Source organism: Hyperolius riggenbachi, chromosome 1, assembly GCF_040937935.1.
Source record: "Hyperolius riggenbachi isolate aHypRig1 chromosome 1, aHypRig1.pri, whole genome shotgun sequence".
Classification (NCBI taxonomy): domain Eukaryota; kingdom Metazoa; phylum Chordata; class Amphibia; order Anura; family Hyperoliidae; genus Hyperolius; species Hyperolius riggenbachi.
Window position 1 is genome coordinate 488,858,855 of NC_090646.1, and position 19,719 is coordinate 488,878,573.

Sequence of the window (19,719 nt, forward strand, 5' to 3'; positions counted from 1 at the left end):
TCCACAAATGTATTTTATTGCCCCCTAATGATAACAGGTCTCGCATACTACGGGTCATCACGTGTATGCACATATGTGCCAAAGGTATACAGGGATGATGGTGATCCGTATATGGGAGTGCCACACTATGACGGTGTTGCTAAAAGATCTATAGAGGAATGCTATGTGCATCCAGATATGGATGTCAGATTATTTGGGTTATGATTAGTCCCAAGTTTGTTTGGTTGTGCTGCACAGTAAAAACGATCTGGCTGGTATGGGTGGCCTGCACCTTTGCCACAGTGATGTGTATGATGGTCACTGTGGCAACCAGGGGGCGGAGTCCGATACAATGGGAAGGCCTGTAGAATGTAAATACAATGAGGCAGTACATATAGGGAATAAACGGCATACGCAATCAGACACTAATGCTAAGATGCCTGTGTTATGATTGGCTACATTGCCTGCCCGATGTACTGTATACATAAAACACTAACAAGCGGCGGATTATAGAAGAGGATGGCATACGGGGGTCTCCATGGTAACCAGTGGGCGTGGATTTGTACACAGGGGGAATGCCTAGCGTGCACAATACACATAGAGCGCAGATGACGTCACAGGATGTGACGTCTGGAACCAGGAAGCGTCCAGCGCGCCGAGTACTGCGGGTTGTAGATGCATCCAATTATACAGAGTGTGGACGCACACTGGGAATAAAGGCGGCAGGTGATTTGCATACATCAATATGAGGTGAGGGGGCGGCACCCATAGGGGGCGTACCTATAGCGACTATTTAAGCCTGGCTACCACTCGACAAACCAGCTCTGACTTGAGCAGGTTGCTGGGGGAAATTTTATCGGTTGGGTGGAGGATTTGTACATATTGTATATACTTTGACGCTGTGTTACATAATCTCCTGACGACGCCTTGTTTTAATAGGCGAAACAATTGTTGAGTGGCACTTCTTTTGCTTCTTTGTATTCCACTGCTAAACACCCTATTGGTGACCACCTATTCACCCAGCTACCTTCTGTGAAGGAATTCATGTCCCCTATGGGGACGTTCTGATATAAATTTAAACACTCACCAGTGTATATGTGCTGGCGTATAACGCATGCACATATGTATTTTACCTAGCTGTTAAATCTGACCACACATTGCAGCAAGTGCACTGGTTACAATTGTTTGGGGTCACCTACAGGTGGATCATCTGCGAGATAGCTACACCCCACTAGACTACTAGTTGTGGGGGGGATCAGCAAAGACCCTCGCGGGTCTATACCACCAAGTGACCAATATAAACAAACCAGTGCACTACTATATGCTAATCATCAATGAATGTGTCAGTTTGCTAGGTGTAGTCAACCCCTGAGTCTGCACATGTACACCATGAACAACCGCATGTCTAACAGGGAAATGTTTTATTAAACTGTATGGTACACAAAAGGTCAAGCCGGTGTGGCAAAGTGTGAAATAATGTTTCAGTATTGGTCATGTTTTCAAACTACACATCAATTGTATGCATTTTTGTCACTGGTTGTCCAGATTGTAGTGTATCAAACTGCTGATGTATCTATGCTTCCCGTTACTGTGTGTTTTTGTACTTTGTACAGTGCTATGGAAGACGTTGGCACATTATAAATAAAAAAATAAATAATTCTTATCTACTTATATATATATATATATGGAGGGCCTGTAAATGGAGGGCCTATGGCTGCTGCATCGCAGCCACAGAGAAGGTATGCTGCCCCTGGCCTGTCCATCACTGCTGCCCAGCCAGGGTGCTCCCCGCTGGCTCTATGTCCACCAATGCTGCCCAGCCGGGGTGCCCACAGGCCTCATGTCCACCCCTGCTGCCCAGCCAGGGTGGCCCCAGGCCCCACGTCCACCACTGCTGCCCAGTAAGGGTGCGCCCTGGCACCACAGGGCCCCCACTGTGTCTGTGCACTGCGTCTGCACCCTCATTACCCAGCCGTGCCGACTTTGAAATTAGGAGCGCTTCTCCTCGAGCAACCTGGCTCATGTGAACTCTGCCGTCTGCCTCCATCAAGATCCCCCCCCCCCCCCCAGCTTCCTTTCTACTTTTCGCGGACAATCGGTAGCACCTGTCTAGTTGGGAGCGTGTCGCTGTGTAGCGTCCAGTGCCGAAAATGGCAGCGTTCATATCAGCTCTCAGGCTGCTCCTCCAGTCCCACTCTTTTTCTGTTCCTGCTATCAGTGTATGTTGCAATGTTGTATTACGTTAAAGGACTTACGAGCCCAAAATGTCTAAAAAAGCAAAGTACCTGTAAGCTGTTTAAATGCACGGAGGACGCCGTCCGCGCCCTCCGTGCAGTTCCGCCGGGTCCCCTTCCTGAGATCGCCCCCCGCGCCGACCCCGACCCCCCAGGCCGGGTCGGGCTCTCGTGCCGCTCTCAATATGGCCGGTTCCATTGGCCGCGGCTGCGCAGTCCGCCTGGCCGCGAGTGCGGCTGCGCAGCTCTACGGCCAACCCCTCCGATCCACGGTACAGTGCGTGGTTCGGGGGGTTGGCCGTAGAGCTGCGCAGCCGCACTCGCAGCCAGGCGGACTGCGCAGCCGCGGCCAATGGAAGCGGCCATATTGAGAGCGGCACGAGAGCCCGACCCGGCCTGGGGGGGTCGGGGTCGGCGCGGGGGGCGATCTCAGGAAGGGGACCCGGCGGAACTGCACGGAGGGCGCGGACGGCGTCCTCCGTGCATTTAAACAGCTTACAGGTACTTTGCTTTTTTAGACATTTTGGGCTCGTAAGTCCTTTAATCGTACAGGTATGCTGTAATGCTCTGTTTTTGCTTTTGCTTTTATTGTTTATACGTATGTACCATGCTTACCTGTATACGACGCTCTGCTTAAATGTACGCACAAACTGTAATGTTGTCCTATGTATGCTTGTCCAATGTCTACGTTTGTACCATGCTTAACCGTGCTATTTTTCTTGTTTTTCATCAATGACCCTGTATGCGCCAAAACCAATTCCGGGTACAACCCACCGTTGTACTTGGCGAAATAAATTCTGATTCTGATATATATATATATATATATATATATATATATATAATACCTCAGTACTACCCGCTGTTCCAGAGCTGGGTTCCCACTATGTACAAGCATATCCATACTACGTGCAAGAGCGCTTCAATTGACTGATCATGCATGTAACTTACTCGCACAAGCCCAGTAGAAGCCTGTACTTGGGAGGGCAGACATAGGAAAAGAGGGCAGCAGTAGAGGGCTTGTGGAGGATCTAGGAAGTCTCTGGACCATCCAGAGGCCCCCCACTACTAAAGTATTACACTTGTAACCCTTTCTTCCTCAGAGGTTTTCTTTAAGAACACAAAACCTTTGTTAAAAAAGGAAATGGGTATGTGACATTAAAACCACTGACGGATAAACTGAATAACAATATCTCATTACAACTTTGCTATATGTCAAGAGGCTGGATATATTAAACACCAACTGAACAGTTCTTATTGGACTTCCGATGTGAAATACTGCATCTATTTTTTTACTCACCTGGGCCCATATGCAATTCACTTTTTCACTTGAGTTTTCTCCTAGGTTATATTTTTACATTTGTCAATAAAATGCCTTTTAAGCCACCAGAAAGCAAGAAAATACTCAAAATAGTTTTGATAGTACTTTTTAACTTACTTTTTGATACTTTTTAGTTGAAAAATGCTGGAAAGTTATTTTAAATAGAAGATAAAAAATTATCACCTAGGAGCTCAGGTGAAAAGGTGAATTGCATATGAGCCCTGGGGCTTCTTTCAGCCCCTTGCGGCAGCCACGGTCCTCTGCGTTGTTCAGCTGGCCGCCCGTAATGATTGCGACCCCACCGGCGGGTCGGGTCATCTGGCGCGTAGTGTGCCTGCGTTCAACTACTGTAGAGGCGCAGTACGCGCCAGATGATGTATACAGGCACAGTAGACTCGACCTGCTGGCAGGATCCCTATCATTACGGGCAGCCAGCGGGACAACACGGAGGATTGGGACTGAGGCGAGGGACTGAGATGGCTGCGGGGGGCTGGAAGAAGCCCCAAGTGAGTAAAAAAATACATGCAGTATTTCACATTGAAAGTCCATTAAAGGTGATATGTTGGAAGCAAGAAAAATGGGCAATCAGAATAATTGATTTCCCCAAGTACAAAGGGTGGTGTTGCACTCGGAATTGGTTTTGGCTCATATGGGGTGGGGGATTATGGAGGAAAAATCAGCAAGACAAATACACCATATTTAATGGGAACCTAAACTGAGAAGGATATGGATTTTTCCTTATAAAATAATACCAGTTGCCTGACTCTCCTGCTGATCCTGTCTCTCTAATACTTTTAGCAACAGCTCCTCCACAAGCATGCAGATGAGGTGCTCTGACTGAAGTCAGGGCTTGTTCACACTAGAGGCACTTTTTCATTGTTTTTAAGTGCTGGTGATTTTTCAAAATCGCCCTGAAAACGCTTACACCATGCTTTCCTATGTGCTAATTCAGATTGAGGCGTTCCGTTCGCTTTCCAATCTAAAAAAACACTGCATGGACCATTTTCAGGGCAATTTTGCAATAATGGGAGGCATAGAAAAAGCGCAAAGCGCTAGAAAAAGAGCTCTTTCCAGCGATTTCGTGGGCATTTTTTTCCCCTGTCAATTTAAATGTGAAGTGTTTCCGGGATTTTTAGGTCCTTTTCCCTTTAAACATAAGGCCTAGGACACTTAGAAATCAGAAAACGCCCAAAAAGCTCTTAGAAAAACGCTTACCAAAAACCCCAACACACAAATCGCAAAAAAAAATGTCAAAAAAAGCCCAACGTAAACGTGATTGGAATGCAATGTGAACAATGCATCACACTGGATTAACTGCATGCTTGTTTCAGGTGTGTGATTCAGCCGCTACTGCAGCTAGAGAGACCAGCAGGGCTGCCAGGCAACTGTTATTGTTTAAAAGGAAACATCCATATCCCTCTCACTTAAAGGAGTTATCAGGGGAAAAAGGATAAAATAAGTGGTACTTACCAGGGGCTTCCTCCAGCCCCAAGCTCCCAGCATGTCCCTCGTCGCAGCTCTCCCCGCAGCTGTTCACCACAGGTCCGTCCCGGTCCCCAGCGATGACGTCAGAGCGACCTCCAGGTCGGCCAGTACTGCGCCTGCGCGAGCGGTGCTGTCAATCACCACCACATCGGCCCGGAGCGGACTGCGCAGGCACAGAACTACTGCACCTGCACAGTCCGCTCCAGTCATCGCTAGGGACCGGGACGGACCTGTGGCGAACGGCTGCGGGGGGAGCTGCGGCGAGGGACATGCTGGGAGCTAGGGCCTGGAGGAAACCCCCGGTAAGTACCACCTGGTAGTGTTGGAGGAGGACGCTACCTAGAGCTGCGTTATGCAGCTCTTGGTGCGCCTTTTGTGTCCTATGCACTGCGGAGACCACGTGATCGGAGCACTCCGCATCACATGGTCCCGCCAGCCAATCAGCGGCCGCTCCAGTATACACTGCAGTGCAGTGAATATTAAGTAGCCATGTGGCTGGCTACAATAGCCGACTCTCCCCGCCTCCTCTCCGGCCCAAAAATATAAAAAAAAAACATAACTGAGCAAGTGCACACAGTTTAACGCGGCTAAAACTACGTAGAACACATAGCATGCTGCACTTTATTTGAACGTGCAGCGTTACAATGTAATGCAACGTGGGCACAGTAAACAGCCCATTGATTTTACCTTACTGTGAGTTGGGCTGCGTTACAGGCTGCACTAACGTGTGCCTGTAACATATTACTGTGAAAGCAGCCTTAAGGTTCCCTTTAAGATCAGTCCATCCCAACTAAGCACCCTTTTCAACTAGGAAATGCAAAGGCATGTGCGATTGCATTACCTTATATTTCCACAGCTGTGGTTTTACTACGATTGTGACCCCATCTGTCCAGTGGCGGACACAGCCAGCAGTGGGCCCCTGTGCAAAATTGTAATTGTGGGCCCCCTACGACCTGCGGCAAAATATGGGCGTGGCTACAACCTGCGGCACAAAAAAGAGGTGTGGATAGAACCTGCGGCGCGTAGCGTCGTGGCAAAAAATGGGCGTGGCAATGACCGGATGAGGGCGGAGCTAACTAACTTAAAGCGAACCCGGGGTGAGGGTGAGGGTTTATTTCCTTTTAAACAATACTAGTTGCCTGGCGGCCCTGTTGATCTATTTGGCTGCAGTAATAAACTGAATTACACCAGCAACAAGCATGCAGCTAATCTTGTCAGTTCTGACAATATTGTCAGAAACCCCTGACCTGCTTCATGCTTGTTCAGGGTCTATGGTTGAAAGAATAAGAGGCAGAGGACCAGCACAGCAGCCAGGCAACTGGTATTGCTTAAAAGGAGAGAAATATGGCAGCCTCAAGATTATTCTCACCTCAGGTTCCCTTGAAAAGTGCAACGCAAAGACAGTGGGCCCGAGTTTTGGTGACCCTTTCCCCAGAAAATTCACATAATTGTGCAGGTTTTCTCAAGAAAATACACATCATGTCGGCAGATATGCCCAGAAAATACGTGCAATCATGTCGGCAGATATGCCCAGAAAGTACGTGCAATCATGTCGGCAGATGTGCCCAGAAAATACGTGCAATCATTTCGGCAGATATGCCCAGAAAATACGTGCAATCAAGTCGGCAGATATGCCCAGAAAATACATGCAATCAAGTCGGCAGATGTGCCCAGAAAATACGTGCAATCATGTCGGCAGATATGCCCAGAAAATACGTGCAATCATGTCGGCAGATGTGCCCAGAAAATACGTGCAATCATTTCGGCAGATATGCCCAGAAAATACGTGCAATCAAGTCGGCAGATATGCCCAGAAAATACATGCAATCAAGTCGGCAGATGTGCCCAGAAAATACGTGCAATCATGTCGGCAGATATGCCCAGAAAATACGTGCAATCATGTCGGCAGATATGCCCAGAAAATACGTGCAATCATGTCGGCAGATATGCCCAGAAAATACATGCAATCATGTCGGCAGATATGCCCAGAAAATACGTGCAATCAAGTCGGCAGATATGCCCAGAAAATACGTGCAATCAAGTTGGCAGATATGCCCAGAAAATACATGCAATCATGTCGGCAGATTTGCGCAGAAAATACATGCAATCATGTGGCAGACCTGCCCAGAACATACACCTGCTAATATAAATAAAAAAACAAAACCATTTACTCACCTGCAGCAGCAGACCTCCTGTCCCAGCCTCCATCCGGCGTGCAGCTCCCATGGGTGGTTGGGTGGATAGGTAGCCTGGTGGGTGGGTGAGTGGGTGGGTAGGTAGCCTGGTGGGTAGGTAGCCTGGTGGGTGGGTTGGTAACTAGCCCGGTAGGTAGGTAGGTAGGTAGGTAGGTAGGTAGCCTGGTGGGTGGGTAGGTAGGTAGCCTGGTGGGTGGGTAGGTAGGTAGCCTGGTGGGTGGGTAGGCGGGTGGGTGAGTAGGTAGCCTGGTGGGTGGGTTGGTAACTAGCCCGGTAGGTAGCCGGGTGGGTGGTTAGGTAGGTAGCCGGGTGGGTGGGTAGGTAGGTAGGAAGCCTGGTGGGTGGGTAGGTAGCCAGGTGGGTAGGTAGGAAGCCTGGTGGGTTGGTAGGAAGCCGGGTGGGTAGGTAGCCTGGTGGGTAGGTAGGTAGCCGGGTGGGTAGGTGGTTAGGTAGCCAGGTGGGTGGGTAGGTAGCCGGGTGGGTGGTTAGGTAGCCGGGTGGGTGGTTAGTTAGGAAGCCTGGTGGGTGGGTAGGTAGCCGGGTGGGTAGGTAGGAAGCCTGGTGGGTGGGTAGGTAGCCGGGTGGGTAGGTGGTTAGGTAGCCGGGTGGGTAGGTAGGAAGGAAGCCTGGTGGGTGGTTAGGTAGCCGGGTGGGTAGGTAGGTAGGTAGGAAGCCTGGTGGGTAGGTAGGAAGCCTGGTGGGTGGTTAGGTAGGAAGCCTGGTGGGTGGGTAGGTAGCCGGGTGGGTAGGTAGGAAGCCTGGTGGGTGGGTAGGTAGCCGGGTGGGTAGGTGGTTAGGTAGCCGGGTGGGTAGGTAGGTAGGAAGCCAGGTGGGTGGTTAGTTAGTCAGGTGGGTAGGTAGGTAGGAAGCCTGGTGGGTGGGTAGGTAGCCGGGTGGGTAGGTGGTTAGGTAGCCTGGTGGGTAGGCAGGTAGCCCTTTGAGTAGCTATCCGGGTGGGGGGCCCGACTCCTATCCTCCCTCCCCTCCTTCCTCACCTCGGGGGGCCCACTCCCGATATGCGCGGCGGGAGAGCGAGCGGCAAATACAGGAAGTCTTCAGGGCTCTCCAGGCAGACGCTAGAGCCTCAGCCGCTTGGTCTCCAACTCTGTCGACATATTGGAGACCAAGAGGCTGAGCCCTCTAGCGCATGCCTGGAGACCCGGATTTGCCGCTCTCCCGCCGCGCATACCGGGAGGGGGGCCCCCCGAGGTGAGGGAGGATAGGAGTCGGGGCCCCCCGGGGGAAAAAAATATTAATAAAAAAAAAAAAATACTTAATGGGCCCCTGAAGAAAACGGAACTTCAGGGGCCCTCGTGCGACTGCACGGCCGTATGTCCGCCACTGCATCTGTCGGGTGTACAGCAGTGCATTTGTTATTTCCGATGGGAGAAATAAACTTGGTAGGAAAAGTTTGAATTGCTGAAACGCTGGTTAGTTCATGTGAGAAAAAAAATAAATAAATTTCGGTACTTATCCGTTAGCCGGGCGCATCCGGCAGGTGGCGCTAATTACTATTCCCCCTCCAGGCCGACATGGATAGTAGGGAAAGATGTAACTCTGGTGGAGTTTTGTCGCCACCTGCCGGATGCGCCCGGCTAACGGATAAGTACCAAAATTTCTAAGTGGTCAGGTGTGATGCACTGCCTTAGCCTATTCTCCATTATTTTATAATAATCTTACAATAAAATAGTAAGTGCAATGCAATAAGAGGTATCAAATGCCCCAAATGACAAGAAAAAAAAACTTTACATTAGCCACATTTTTTACCATTGGAGTCCCAGATTCAAGAAAACAGCATGCCATGTAATGTAACTTGGTAGCCCAGAAATGCATACATTAAGACAACTCCAGCCATGCTATGTAAGCACCTTCTGTACAGAGCAAGATATATATGTCCTCTCTCTGACAAAATTAAGTAATGGATAATGGACCGAGGAGATGACATAATGAACTGATATACAGTCAGGCACATCTGCCCCAGTCACCATGCACTGTAGAGAGAAGACATGCTACGTGGTGATTCTGGTTACAGTAGGGATGGGGAAGGTCTATATAAACACACACACAGTACCTGTTAATGACAAACAGTGACATTCTGATTCTGGATGCTCGGCTAATTCGCTGCAATGCAGCAACACTGCTCCATCACATGGGAACACACATGCAGCGTCGCACAAAAGTGACGTCCGCATTCCCAGCATAGAGTGCCAGAGGGTGGCTAGTGAGATTGGGATGCTCGAAGCGCCCTCTGCTGGACTGTTGGAATATTTTCCAAACCTTCTGCCATTCTTCATTCTTGAGGCATTACAATTCAAATGCATTGCAGTACTTTGCAGAATCAGCTTTTAAAACGTTCTTGTCTCCAAAACCATTTGGATTACTTTTTATTTGTATGTATTTGTATTATATTATTGAATTAAGACACGTGCAGCCACAGTTGTAACATACATTATTGCACTTGATAATTGCGGGGGGTGAAAGTTTTTACAATTTTATTAGATTTTTCAACCGGTTGTAAATTAATAATTTATATGTATTAGTATCATAAAGTGCAACCTAACTATTGACTTAAAGCGGAACCTTAACCAAGGATTGAACTTCATCCCAATCATAAGCCGATACCCCCTTTTCTTAAAGAGAACCTGTACTGAGTAAAATTATTTAAAATAAACACATGAGGTAACTTCAAATGAACATTACATAGTTACCTTGCCATCAGTTCCTCTCAGAAGCTCACCATTTTCTTCTTACAGTGATCCCTTCCAGTTCTGACAACATTTTGTCAGAACTGAAATACATCAGTTGCTGTCAGTTATATATCAGTTGCTGTCAGTTACAGCTGAGAGGAGAACTGATGTGTCCATGTTTCCCTATGGCTCAAGTGGGCGATGTTACAGTTTAACAGTGTGCTGACCAGGAAGCTGTTATGGGGTAATAGCCATTTTCAAAATGGAGGACGGAGAATTCCATTGATCACAGTGTACAAACAGGACGCAGGAGAGGAAAAATAGATTGAGGAGTAGACTACACAGGAGGTAAGTAAGACTTGTGTATGTTAATTTTGACTTTTAATGTTCAGTTCAGGTTTTCTTTAAGAGAAATGTTTACCTTCTCTCTAGATCATCAAGAGAGTCTGTATTGTGGATATTGTGGTGAAACCCCTTCCGCAGTGTGATATCATGACCTCGGTGCTGACATTTTGCTGTCTGTGAACCTCATTGCATTATGGGAAATAATGGCTATTTCCAACTGCCAAGCAAGCAATATCGCCCTTTGTGCATAGAACTCTCAGTAATAAAGATGTCACCACCAGTAATACATTTCAGAATGTAAATCAAGGAGAGCAAAGATTTTACAATGAGCAAACACTGACTAAATAATCTATAAATAAATATTGTAAACTATAAGCAATTTTATTCATTATGTTATTTTCACTACAGTTCCTCTTGAAAGTGTACCAGAGACGACTTAAGTTAAAAGTTTTATACATATCTAGGGCTTCCTCCAGCCCCATGCGCATGGATCGCTCCCACGCCGCCGTCCTCACTCCTCTGTATCGGCAGTCAGGGCAGTCTGCGCAAGAGCAGTGCACCCTCTACGTACAGTGGGTTGCAAAAGTATTCAGCCCCCTTAAAGTTTTCCACATTTTGTCATATTACTGCCACAAACATGAATCAATTTTATTGGAATTCCACGTGAAAGACCAATACAAAGTAGTGTACACATCAGAAGTGGAACGAAAATCATACATGATTCCAAACATTTTTTACAAATAAATAACTGCAAAGTGGTGTGTGCATAATTATTCGCCCCCCTTTGATCTGAGTGCAGTCAGTTGCCTATAGAGATTGCCTGATGAGTGCTAATGACTAAATAGAGTGCACCTGTGTGTAATCTAATGTCAGTACAAATACAGCTGCTCTGTGAGGTTGTCTAAGAGAATATTGGGAGCAACAACACTGTGAAGTCCAAAGAACACACAAGACAGGTCAGGAATCAAGTTATTGAGAAATGTAAAGCAGGCTTAGGCTACAAAAAGATTTCCAAAGCCTTGAACATCCCACGGAGCACTGTTCAAGCGATCATTCAGAAATGGAAGGAGTAGGACACAACTGTAAACCTCCCAAGACAAGGCTATCCACCTAAACTCACAGGCCGAACAAGGAGAGCGCTGATCAGAAATGCAGTCAAGAGGCCCATGGTGATTCTGGACGAGCTGCAGAGATCTACAGCTCAGGTGGGAGACTCTGTCCATAGGACAACTATTAGTCGTGCATTGTACAAAGTTGGCCTTTATGGAAGAGTGGCAAGAAGAAAGCCATTGTTAACAGAAAAGCATAAGAAGTCCTGTTTGCAGTTTGCCACAAGCCATGTGGGGGACACACAGGGCCGGGCCGAGGCATAGGCTGGAGAGGCTCCAGCCTCAGGGCGCAGTGTAGGAGGGGGTGCACAATTCATTCAGCTGTCATTCCTAATTGTGTATGAAGCAGAAAGAAATAAAAAAAGGGGAAACATAGCAGTGACTGCAAGCCAGATAACTAGATATTAAGGTGTTGGGGAGGTTGTGGGCCCTGTAGCCCTCTTAGTCTAATAGCAATCAGTGTGTGACAGCTGAGGTGGGAGGGATGGAGGGGCGCACTTTGGTGTCTCAGCCTTGGGTGCTGGAGGACCTTGTCCCTGCTCTGGGGACACAGCAACCATGTGGAAGAAGGTGCTCTGGTCAAATGAGACCAAACTGGAACTTTTTAGCCAAAATGCAAAACGCTATGTAAGGCGGAAAACTAACATTGCACATCACTCTGAACACACCATCCCCACTGTCAAATATGGTGGTGGCAGCATCATGCTTGGGGGGTGCATCTCTTCAGCAGGGACAGGGAAGCTGGTCAGAGTTGATGGGAAGATGGATGGAGCCAAATACAGGGCAAACTTGGAAGAAAACCTCTTGGAGACTGCAAAAGACTTGAGACTGGGGCGGAGGTTCACCTTCCAGCAGGACAATGACCTTAAACATAAAGCCAGGGCAACAATGGAATGGTTTAAAACAAAACATATCTATGTGTTAGAATGGCCCAGTCAAAGCCCAGATCTAAATCCAATCGAGAATCTGTGGCAAGATCTGAAAACTGCTGTTCAAAAACGCTGTCCATCTAATCTGACTGAGCTGGAGCTGTTTTGCAAAGAAGAATGGGCAAGGATTTCAGTCTCTAGATGTGCAAAGCTGGTAGAGACATACCCTAAAAGACTGGCAGCTGTAATTGCAGTAAAGGGTGGTTCTACAAAGTATTGACTCAGGGGGCCGAATAATTACGCACACCCCACTTTGCAGTTATTTATTTGTAAAAAATGTTTGGAATGATGTATGATTTTCGATCCACTTCTCACATGTACACCACTTTGTATTGGTCTTTCACGTGGAATTCCAATAAAATTGATGCATGTTTGTGGTAGTAATGTGACAAAATGTGGAAAACTTCAAGGGGGCTGAATACTTTTGCAACCCACTGTATCTCTCCGGCGTGCTGCTGGAGAGATATGTAGAGGGCGCACTTCTCTTGCGTAGACTGCCCGAAGTTACAGAAGACTGAGTACGGCGGCGTGTGAGTCAGGGGCGTAACTAGACATCACTGGGCCCCCTGCAAAACTTTAGACCCCCCTCGCTTACTGCACAGGAAAAGGACCAATGTGTTTTCCCCATGCAGGGAAAAACACTTATACTTAAAGGAAATGTCAGGCAATCTATGCTACCCCCAGATCTACTTACCCGGGACTTCCTCCAGCCCCTTGCAGCTGGCAAGGACTTGTTGCAGCTCTGTTCCCAGTACATACATACACACACAGCCGTATTATTTTACTACATAAGAGCACATGCTATATGGAGGAACAACAATGACATGCTGAACAGAAGATATAGTATTCACTGTAACTTTGGCAAAACATTCAGAATGTCACTGATTGATACTGTTATTAGGGGATCTCGGACTCAGTATGAGACAACAAGCTCTCAATGAGGCAGCAACAATCAGACATCAATCTTTCCCATTCCACTGTGTCCAGTAATCAGACACCACAAGGTCAGGTCACTATCCTGTGTGTTATAAGAATCTAGGAATGTCTTCTTAGGGAAGGTCTACAACTTTTTTTCCAACTGTGACTCCTTTGTAATGTTGTACATGCAGGCGCGGAGCTAGGAGGGGTCGGGGTAGGACAAGTGCCCCGGGGCGCCTGGTCCCCAAGGGCGCCCAGCTGAGCTTCGGGGGTTTTTTTAAAAAAATTTTTTTTTGCGGGGGGGGTGAGGGGAGCAGCGCAGAGAAGAGGGAGAGCTGTGCGGACGGTGGGGAAGGGGGGCCATCTCCCCCCTCCTTCCCTCACCTTAGGTGCTCTCCCTCCCTCGCTGTCCGGGTGGCTGGCAGCGGCGGGCGGAACTCACCTCCGTCTTGCTCCAGCGCCGGCCGGAAGTTCGGGTGTGCAGCCGCTGCTCTGGTCTGGACCAGACCAGAGTAGTGCAAGATCCATCCGGCGCTACGACGAGACGGAGGTAAGTTCCGCCCGCCGCTGCCAGCCACCCGGACATTGGAGGGGAGAGCGAGTGAGGGAGAGAGAGCAGCTCTTACTCTTCTCTGCGCTGCTCCCCTCCTGCTGGGGAGGGGGACACCTGACCTGGCTACCTACTCTGGGCACATATACCCCTGCCTACATATATTGGGCACATATACTCCTAACTACATATACTGGGCATATACCCCTGGCTACCTACTCTGGGCACATATACCCCTGGCTACCTACTCTGGGCACATATACCCCTGGCTACCTACTCTGGGCACATATACCCCTGCCTACATATATTGGGCACATATACCCCTAACTACATATACTGGGCATATACCCCTGGCTACCTACTCTGGGCACATATACCCCTGGCTACCTACTCTGGGCACATATACCCCTGGCTACCTACTCTGGGCACATATACCCCTGCCTACATATATTGGGCACATATACCCCTAACTACATATACTGGGCATATACCCCTGGCTACCTACTCTGGGCACATATACCCCTGGCTACCTACTCTGGGCACATATACCCCTGCCTACATATATTGGGCACATATTCCTCTAACTACATATACTGGGCATATACCCCTGGCTACCTACTCTGGGCACATATACCCCTGCCTACATATATTGGGCACATATATCCCTAACTACATATACTGGGCATATACCCCTGGCTACCTACTCTAGGCACATATACACCTGGCTACCTACTCTGGGCACATATACCCCTGGCTACATATATTGGGCACATATACCTCTAACTACATATACTGGGCATATACCCCTGGCTACCTACTCTGGGCACATATACCCCTGGCTACCTACTCTGGGCACATATACCCCTGCCTACATATATTGGGCACATATACCCCTAACTACATATACTGGGCATATACCCCTGGCTACCTACTCTGGGCACATATAAACCTGGCTACCTACTCTGGGCACATATACCCCTGCCTACATATATTGGGCACATATACCCCTAACTACATATACTGGGCATATACCCCTGGCTACCTACTCTGGGCACATATACCCCTGGTTACCTACTCTGTGAACATATACCCCTTCCTACATATACTGGGCACATATACCCCTAACTACATACACTGGGTACATATACCCCTGGCTACATATACTGGGCACATATACCCCTGGCTACATATACTGGGCACATATACCCCTGGCTACATATACTGGGCATATATACCCCTGGCTACATATACTGGGCACATATACCCCTGACTATATATACTGGGCACATATTATACCCCTGGCTACATATACTGGGCACATATAACCCTGACTACATATACTGGGCACATATACCCCTGGCTACATATACTGGGCACATATACCCCTGGCTATATATACTGGGCACATATACCCCTGACTATATATACTGGGCACATATACCCCTGGCTACATATACTGGGCACATATACCTCTGGCTACATATACTGGGGACACATACCCCTGCCTACATATACTGGGCACATATACCCCTGGCTACCTGTTCTGTGGACATCTCTACCCCTGGCTACCTGTTCTGGGGACATCTATACTGCTGGCCACCTATTCTGGGGACACCTATAGACCTGAGGCTACCTATTTTTGGGGAAGCACTGCTGTCAGATTGAGTGTATTTTGGGGAACTGCTGCCAGGTGAGAGGTGTCTACCATATTAAGGGGGCATTCTGCCTATTTATGTGAAATGCTGTATATTTATGTGCCTCATGACTGCTGAATTTGTCTTGTTGGGGGCCTCATGGTTACTGAATTTGTCTTGTTGGGGGCCTCATGATTTGTTGGGGGCCTCAAGATCGCTGAATTTGTCTTGTTAGGGGCCTCATTATTGCTGAATTTGTCTTGTTAGGGGCCTCATGATTGCTGAATTTGTCTTGTTGGGGGCCTCAGGATTGCTAAATTTGTCTTGTTGGGGGCCTCATGATTGCTGAGTTGGTCATGTTGGGGGCCTCATGTTTGCTCATGATTGCGGAATTTGTCTTGATGGGGGGGGCTCATTTTTGCTGAATTTGTCTTGGAACATGCTGGAAGGTACATACTGAGGGAGGGTGGGTGAGCGTGAGCCTGCTAACCTCCATGTACATTTGAAGGGGCGTGACCAAATGTGGAGCACCCATAACCACGCCCACATTTGGTCACGACCCTTCACCTTAGGGGGCGCATTAATAGTCTTTGTCCCCGGGCGCTGAAAACCCTAGCTACGCCTCTGCGTCTCGCTCCAGCGCCGGCCGGAAGTTCGGGTGCGCAGCCGCTGCTCTGGTCTGGACCCGACCAGAGTAGTGGCAGATCCATCCGGCACTGCGACGAGACGAAGGTAAGTTCCGCCCGCCGCTGCCAGCCACCCGGACATTGGAGGGGAGAGCGAGTGAGGGAGAGAGAGCAGCTCTTACTCTTCTCTGCGCTGCTCCCCTCCTGCTGGGGAGGGGGACACCTGACCTGGCTACCTACTCTGGGCACATATACCCCTGCCTACATATATTGGGCACATATACCCCTAACTACATATACTGGGCATATACCCCTGGCTACCTACTCTGGGCACATATACCCCTGGCTACCTACTCTGGGCACATATACCCCTGGCTGCCTACTCTGGGCACATATACCCCTCCCTACATATATTGAGCACATATACCCCTAACTACATATACTGGGCATATACCCCTGGCTACCTACTCTGGGCACATATACCCCTGGCTACCTACTCTGGGCACATATACCCCTGGCTACCTACTCTGGGCACATATACCCCTGGCTACCTACTCTGGGCACATATACCCCTGCCTACATATATTGGGCACATATACCTCTAACTACATATACTAGGCATATACCCCTGGCTACCTACTCTGGGCACATATACCCCTGCCTACATATATTGGGCACATATACCCCTAACTACATATACTGGGCATATACCCCTGGCTACCTACTCTAGGCACATATACACCTGGCTACCTACTCTGGGCACATATACCCCTGGCTACCTACTCTGGGCACATATACCCCTGCCTACATATATTGGGCACATATACCCCTAACTACATATACTGGGCATATACCCCTGGCTACCTACTCTGGGCACATATACACCTGGCTACCTACTCTGGGCACATATACCCCTGCCTACATATATTGGGCACATATACCCCTAACTACATATACTGGGCATATACCCCTGGCTACCTACTCTGGGCACATATACCCCTGGCTACCTACTCTGGGAACATATACCCCTGACTACATATATTGGGCACATATACCCCTAACTACATATACTGGGCATATACTCCTGGCTACCTACTCTGGGCACATATACCCCTGGCTACCTACTCTGGGCACATATACCCCTGCCTACATATACTGGGCACATATACCCCTAACTACATATACTGGGTACATATACCCCTGGCTACATATACTGGGCACATATACCCCTGGCTACATATACTGGGCACATATACCCCTGGCTACATATACTGGGCACATATACCCCTGGCTACATATACTGGGCACATATACCCCTGGCTATATATACTGGGCACATATACCCCTGGCTATATATACTGGGCACATATACCCCTGACTATATATACTGGGCACATATACCCCTGGCTACATATACTGGGTACATATACCCCTGGCTACATATACTGGGCACATATACCCCTGGCTACATATACTGGGCACATATACCCCTGGCTACATATACTGGGCATATATACCCCTGGCTACATATACTGGACACATATACCCCTGACTATATATACTGGGCACATATTATACCTCTGGCTACATATACTGGGCACATATAACCCTGACTACATATAGTGGGCACATATACCCCTGGCTACATATACTGGGCACATATACCCCTGGCTATATATACTGGGCACATATACCCCTGACTATATATACTGGGCACATATACCCCTGCCTACATATACTGGGCACATATACCCCTGGCTACCTGTTCTGTGGACATCTCTACCCCTGGCTACCTGTTCTGGGGACATCTATACTGCTGGCCACCTATTCTGGGGACACCTATAGACCTGGGGCTACCTATTTTTGGGGAAGCACTGCTGTCAGATTGAGTGTATTTTGGGGAACTGCTGCCAGGTGAGAGGTGTCTACCATATTAAGGGGGCATTCTGCCTATTTATGTGAAATGCTGTCTATTTATGTGCCTCATGACTGCTGAATTTGTCTTGTTGGGGGCCTCATCGTTACTGAATTTGTCTTGTTGGGGGCCTCATGATTTGTTGGGGGCCTCATGATTGCTGAATTTGTCTTGTTAGGGGCCTCATGATTGCTGAATTTGTCTTGTTGGGGGCCTCAGGATTGCTAAATTTGTCTTGTTGGGGGCCTCATGATTGCTGAGTTGGTCATGTTGGGGGCCTCATGTTTGCTCATGATTGTGGAATTTGTCTTGATGGGGGGGGGGGGCTCATGATTGCTGAATTTGTCTTGGAACATGCTGGAAGGTACATACTGAGGGAGGGTGGGTGAGCGTGAGCCTGCTAACCTCCATGTACATTTGAAGGGGCGTGACCAAATGTGGAGCACCCATAACCACGCCCACATTTGGTCACGACCCTTCACCTTAGGGGGCGCATTAATAGTCTTTGTCCCCGGGCGCTGAAAACCCTAGCTACGCCTCTGTGTACATGAAGTCATCAGAACTGCTGCAGTGTGAGACAGATGTTTTTTACGAATCCTAGGAGGAAGCAGGGACAGTGTACAAATTCCAAAGTGTGTATGATTCCTTAACTGTGTGGTGGACACATGCAGTCAACATAACAATGGTACGAAAGTAGAATACATTTTCTCTCCATGCCCTTAGTTGCTTGTCAGTCTCTAAAACTTTTTCCCCCACGGGGGCCCCTGTGGCTTCTGGGGCCCCCTGCGGAGGCATCCCTTGCAGGGTCTATTGTTACGCCCCTGGTGTGAGTGATCCGTGCGCATGAGGCTGGAGGAAGCCCCGGGTATGTATAAAACTTTTAACTTAAGTTGTCTCTGGTTTCCTTTAAAGGTATTAGTATCAGAAAATGCAACCCATCCTAACCCTATTCTAATTTCTCACACTGAACCCTCCTCTACCGGGCAACTAATAACCCCCCTGGAGGGAACTAATAACCCCCACTCCTTGGTGGGCAACTAATAACCCCCCCGGAAGGAACTTATAACCTCCCCCCCTCCGTTGGTGGGCAACTAAAAACCCTCCTTGGAGGGAAGAAATAACTCCCCCCCCCCCCCCCTTGGTGGTTAACTAATAACCCCCCATGAAGGGAAGTAAACACTGGTGGTTGTAAATAATTACAGCCAGGATAAGTGAAAGATTACGTGCATGCGCAGTTATGCACAGTCCATACAGCAAGCATGCTCTGTACGGCAAGTCGCAATATCTTTCAGTACAGGGGCAAATGTGTGTTTTTTTCTTTTTTCCAAAGGGCGCTATTACACCTTTCCACTGCTCCCTTCCATGTAAAGGAACTACCCTTTTTATGTGCTATTGGACCCTTTCACACCGTCTGTGTTCCATTTTGATTTTGAAAAGGCTTGCGACTTCCCAAATGCAAGTACAGTAATGTTACAATTGGAATCATGGGATTTTCTAAAAAGGTAATTGTACTTCTGCTGCATTTTTCCTGCATTTCAATTGAGGCCAAGCTAGTGAAATTCACTAAATGCAAATCGCGAAATGCAAAACGAGTTTTTTGGTGTGAAAGAGCCCATAGTCTCTCCATGTCAAGCAAGAGTGCTCATACCATATTGAACTTGCCATGTGCAGCACCCCTCCCAAAACATTTGGAGCCGCCTTATATTTACGCAACCACCAATTTCCTAGAATTCCCCCTGTACACAGCAGACCCTTATTCCTGGTACAGCCTTCTTGGGTGAATGAATGACTCTGT

The 19,719-nt window shown here is 48.2% G+C and overlaps 1 protein-coding gene across 1 annotated transcript in view; it reads right to left on the reverse strand.

Annotated features, from left to right (window-relative positions):
* Nucleotides 1-9,390, reverse strand: part of DDX51 (DEAD-box helicase 51) — a 35,470-nt gene extending 26,080 nt beyond the window's left edge. Inside the window, exon 1 of the mRNA XM_068242559.1 lies at nucleotides 9,283-9,390. Coding sequence (XP_068098660.1) covers nucleotides 9,283-9,305 — 23 coding nt within the window. The 5' untranslated portion in view covers nucleotides 9,306-9,390. The remainder of the gene's footprint in view (nucleotides 1-9,282) is intronic.
* Between the last annotated feature and the right edge of the window lie 10,329 nt (nucleotides 9,391-19,719).